General features: G+C 39.8%; 2 protein-coding genes across 2 annotated transcripts in view; both read left to right on the top strand.

Annotated features, from left to right (window-relative positions):
• NAT1 (N-acetyltransferase 1 (arylamine N-acetyltransferase)) overlaps positions 1-4,505 on the top strand; it is a 7,551-nt gene extending 3,046 nt beyond the window's left edge. The window contains exons 3-4 of the mRNA XM_011934856.1: position 1,798; positions 3,623-4,505. Of these exons, the coding sequence (XP_011790246.1) occupies positions 3,628-4,500 (873 nt within the window). The 5' untranslated portion in view covers position 1,798; positions 3,623-3,627 and the 3' untranslated portion in view covers positions 4,501-4,505. The remainder of the gene's footprint in view (positions 1-1,797; positions 1,799-3,622) is intronic.
• NAT2 (N-acetyltransferase 2 (arylamine N-acetyltransferase)) overlaps positions 1-4,516 on the top strand; it is a 186,523-nt gene that overhangs the window by 9,373 nt on the left and 172,634 nt on the right. The window lies entirely within an intron of this gene.

Here is a 4,516-nt window from a genome sequence, read left to right as displayed (position 1 = left end):
ACTCTTAGAGCCTGCGGCAGGGCAGCTGAACCGGATGGAATGGTAAGATAGAGGTTTGGACTTAAAACAAGAGATCATTTTATTAGACACAGCCACCATGGTAATTCTTTCATTACTCTGAAGAATGGGGTTTCTAAATAAGGTGGGATTGATCAGAGAGATAGTTGTGTCTGTGTCAATTAAGACAGCTGTAAGCTCATGGTTTATTATTATATTAATGTCTCCCAATTTGTTTGTCATGGTCAAGTTTTAACAGCTCACTAGGAGTTTCCTTGTGGGCAAAATATGGGGGAGGTGTGTGGCTTTTCATCTTGTAGCCATCTTATTCAGGAACCAAGAAAGGGGGAGGCAGATTTACATGACGCACTTACCAGCTTGACTTTTCCCTTTGGCTAAATGAGTTTGGGTGTCCCACAATTTAATTTCCTTTTACAGACTCCTCAGTTTTTTTTTAGTGGAGGCGAGGGGAGGTGACTATGGCAAGAGATGCTCTGATGGCGGATCTTCTGTATGTAGATGGTCCTTCTTTCTTTTGAGTAGCATCATTCATTAAGGGCCTTACCTTGTTTATCTGCCTCAACACGTACAATTATAGTTGTACCTAGAGGGAAACCGGGTGCTGACACTACGTCCTGGTCTTTGATGTGTTTGGTATATGTCATGGCAGTGATTGGGGGCATGGAGCCTGGTTCACCGTTCCTTGCTGATCTCATGGCAGTTCATCAGCTGGTGGGTTGTCTCTGGAGGCTGTGGAAGCCCCGCTCCTGGTGGCTTTCCCAGCTTCCAGGTTTTTAAGCCAGAAGGTTCTAGCCCCATCAGCGTTGTTCCCATCTCCATAGTTATAGTTTCCGCACACTTTCTTATACAACTCAAATGTTTGCTTTACTGTGCAGTCCATTCCCTCTGTTTTGTGATTTTTAGGAAATCTTCATAATATGTGGTCTACAATACTATTATTTTGTTTTCGAGGAAGTCATGTTATATATTTCTAACTGTCTTTTCTCTTATTTCTAGAATTCAAGCCAGGAAGAAGCAGCATTCTGTCTTTTGGATTAAAACTGAAGCTCAACCTACTTTCAGCTTACTAAGAAAGGTATTAAGTGCCTTTCTGAGAGCTCTCAGTAGGCTTCCTAAGCACGTTCACTCTGCCTCCTTTAAATCTTATATTTATGATCAAGATGAAAGGGAGGGAGGGATATATCACTGCACATTTACAAGTGGATCTATAAAGCTAATAGTATTTTCAGTGAACTCTTTTCCTGAGCTACTTTCCAAGTGCTTTCAGCATTCTACCTTGAAGCACAGCGTTAGTAATGCACAATTTCTTATGTTCAGCCACAGAATGTTCAAGTGTGATTTGGTTACAACATACTGCTCTATCCAGGCCTCTAACAAAACTGACTTCTTCCAAATGGACTTGCAGTTGCTAAATTCCAAATCAACACCTTATCTTAAAAATTAAGAAAAGGAGAGGAAGGATGGAGGGAAGGGAACAGGGAGAGTACAAGAGAGAAAGAAAGAAACAAGAGGAAAACAAATTCTTGTAAACAAGTTATACCAAATAAAAGAGATATAAAGGAATTTCTTAATAGAAGGAATGATATTCTAAGCAAGAATCAAATGTCCAGGTATGTATAAACTGCCTTCTTCCTTTTGGATCAGCTTCTCTCTCTTCTTTACATACTCAGTACAAATTCTAGGTTAGGGGGCACAGAGGGGTTGGCAAGGTCTGACTAAATACAACTTGTTATCTCTCTGAGTGGTAGAACTTTAGAGCTTGACCAAATGTTAAGAAAGGGTGCTGGTGGAAGTTAGGATGAGAAGAAATGCAATCTAATAGATTTAGGAGAAATTATGTTGTCGACATCGAGAACAGAGAAAGTTGGAAACTGGCAATATGGGGAGGATACCTGGGTCAGAAAGGAAAAATAGGAGAATATAGAAGAAATGGTATGAGAAGGGAAAATAAGAGATGCTTCACTTATCATCATTCAACTGGGGGCAGCTCCCTTTTACAAGGTCATCCTCAGGCCATTCCACATTACAAAAGAGTTATACTTGAGGTCTGTACAGCACTGTTACAATCAAAGTCTCAAAACATTAAGACTCCATGATGGCAGGTTTAAAAAACCTTTTCTAAAAGATTTAACAAAATAAGGGGCATTTATTTTTTTTTTTTGGTTTACATTACCTGAAAGTTAAAAGATAGCTTTTGGCTTCATTGAGGTGTTTCCTCATTCTACCTTCTCTTGTTTTTCATTTCTTGATAAACTTGGTGAACCCTTTGTTAGTGTTGTTCTTCAATAGGTTCTCACCAATAGCTTTGAATGAATACCCCACCAGCTTCTATTCACCAATAGCTTTGAATGAATACCCCACCAGCTTCTACCTTGTAGCAGAATGTACACGCTGAGGTTTCAGCAACAGTTCCTCAATAAAGTCTCAGCTCTACGCAGGGCATATGTTGTCCATGAGTTGAGCACTGGTCCTAGAGCATATGTGTTCAAATTGGTTCCACCTAGTTCATGTGACTGTCGTTAAGGCGCAATATGGGCAGCCTATCTATCCTCTATACAGTAGCCAGAAAGATCACTTTGATTGTAGCAAACATTGCTCACTTACAACCTTTCTCTCAGGCCTCTCTCATTGACATTTCTCATTCCACTTAGAGTAAAAGCCAAAATGCCAGTCTTAGCTCCAAGGCTGCAGCTGCCTGTCAGATCTCATCTCAATCCACTCTCCTTCTCACTCACGTGCTCCAACTGCCCTGGCTTCCTGAAAGTTTTTTGAATGCTCAAGGCATTTTCCGGCTTAGGGCCTTGTTATTTTCTATTCTCCTGCTTGGAACAATCCTCCTCACACATATCCTTAGGCCTTATTCTCTGGCATCCTTCAAAACTTAGTGAGTTTTTTTGTTTTTTTTTTTAACCAACTAATTTGAAATTGGAGCTCTCCCTGTGCACTTACTAAGTCCTTTCTTTAGTTTTCCCAGGGCACTTACTACAGTCTAACACACTGCATGTTTTATCCACGTATTCAGTTTCCTATATATGTCACTCCAACTCCCACTGTAAGATTTTTGAGAGTAAACAAGCACTAGATCGGTAGGAAACACATTATAGCTATTCAGTAAACTGTTTCTTGAGTTAATCAATCAATGGATGAGTGAATCAATACAGTTCTTTGAGTGGGAAACTTTGTATAAGCCTCAGCTAAAAGGGAAATTGAGTGGGTCATGTACCACAGATACTATACACTCTATTGCATGATTCTCCTGCCTGCATCAGAAGATGTTTATAAGCCTATTTTAATGAATACCAATTGGAATCTCTCTTTTATTAATCACCAAGAGAATCATGAACAAGCTCTTTATCATTTGAATCATCATTTAATCTTGATTTCCAACTTCTCCTTGAAAGAAGACATAATACATTTCTTACAGGATTCTGGGACTATTAACTGAACTTATATGTGTAAAAGGAATTTATATAATAAAAGCACTAGAAATAATTATTATGCTTATAACCATTGTATTTTTACATATTTAAAATATAGCCATAATTAGCCTACTCAAATCCAAGTGTGAAAGTAATATGATTTGCTTTTGTTTTCTTTGCTTAAGGGATCATGGACATTGAAGCGTATCTTGAAAGAATTGGCTATAAGAAGTCCAGGAACAAATTGGACTTGGAAACATTAACTGACATTCTTCAGCACCAGATCCGAGCTGTTCCCTTTGAGAACCTTAACATCCATTGTGGGGAAGCCATGGACTTAGACTTGGAGGCCATTTTTGATCAAGTCGTGAGAAGAAATCGGGGTGGGTGGTGTCTCCAGGTCAATCATCTTCTGTACTGGGCTCTGACCACTATGGGTTTTGAGACCACGATGTTGGGAGGGTATGTTTACAGCACTCCAGCCAAAAAGTACAGCACTGGCATGATTCACCTTCTCCTGCAGGTGACCATTGATGGCAGGAACTACATTGTCGATGCTGGGTTTGGACGCTCATACCAGATGTGGCAGCCTCTGGAGTTAATTTCTGGGAAGGATCAACCTCAGGTGCCTTGCATCTTCCGCTTGACGGAAGAGAATGGATTCTGGTATCTAGACCAAATCAGAAGAGACCAGTACATTCCAAATGAAGAATTTCTTAATTCTGATCTCCTGGAAGACAGCAAATACCGAAAAATCTACTCCTTTACTCTCGAGCCTCGAACAATCGAAGATTTTGAGTCTATGAATACATACCTGCAGACATCTCCAGCATCTGTGTTTACTAGCAAATCATTTTGTTCCTTGCAGACCCCAGATGGGGTTCACTGTTTAGTGGGCTGCACCCTCACCTATAGGAGATTCAGTTACAAGGACAATACAGATCTGATAGAGTTCAAGTCTCTGAATGAGGAAGAAATAGAAAAAGTGCTGAAAAATATATTTAATATTTCCTTGGAGAGAAAGCTTGTGCCCAAACATGGTGATAGATTTTTTACTATTTAGAATAAAGAGTAGGCCG

Source organism: Colobus angolensis, unplaced genomic scaffold (genome assembly GCF_000951035.1).
Source record: "Colobus angolensis palliatus isolate OR3802 unplaced genomic scaffold, Cang.pa_1.0 Scaffold14, whole genome shotgun sequence".
Taxonomy (NCBI): domain Eukaryota; kingdom Metazoa; phylum Chordata; class Mammalia; order Primates; family Cercopithecidae; genus Colobus; species Colobus angolensis.
This window is presented reverse-complemented; position numbering and strand designations above follow the sequence as displayed.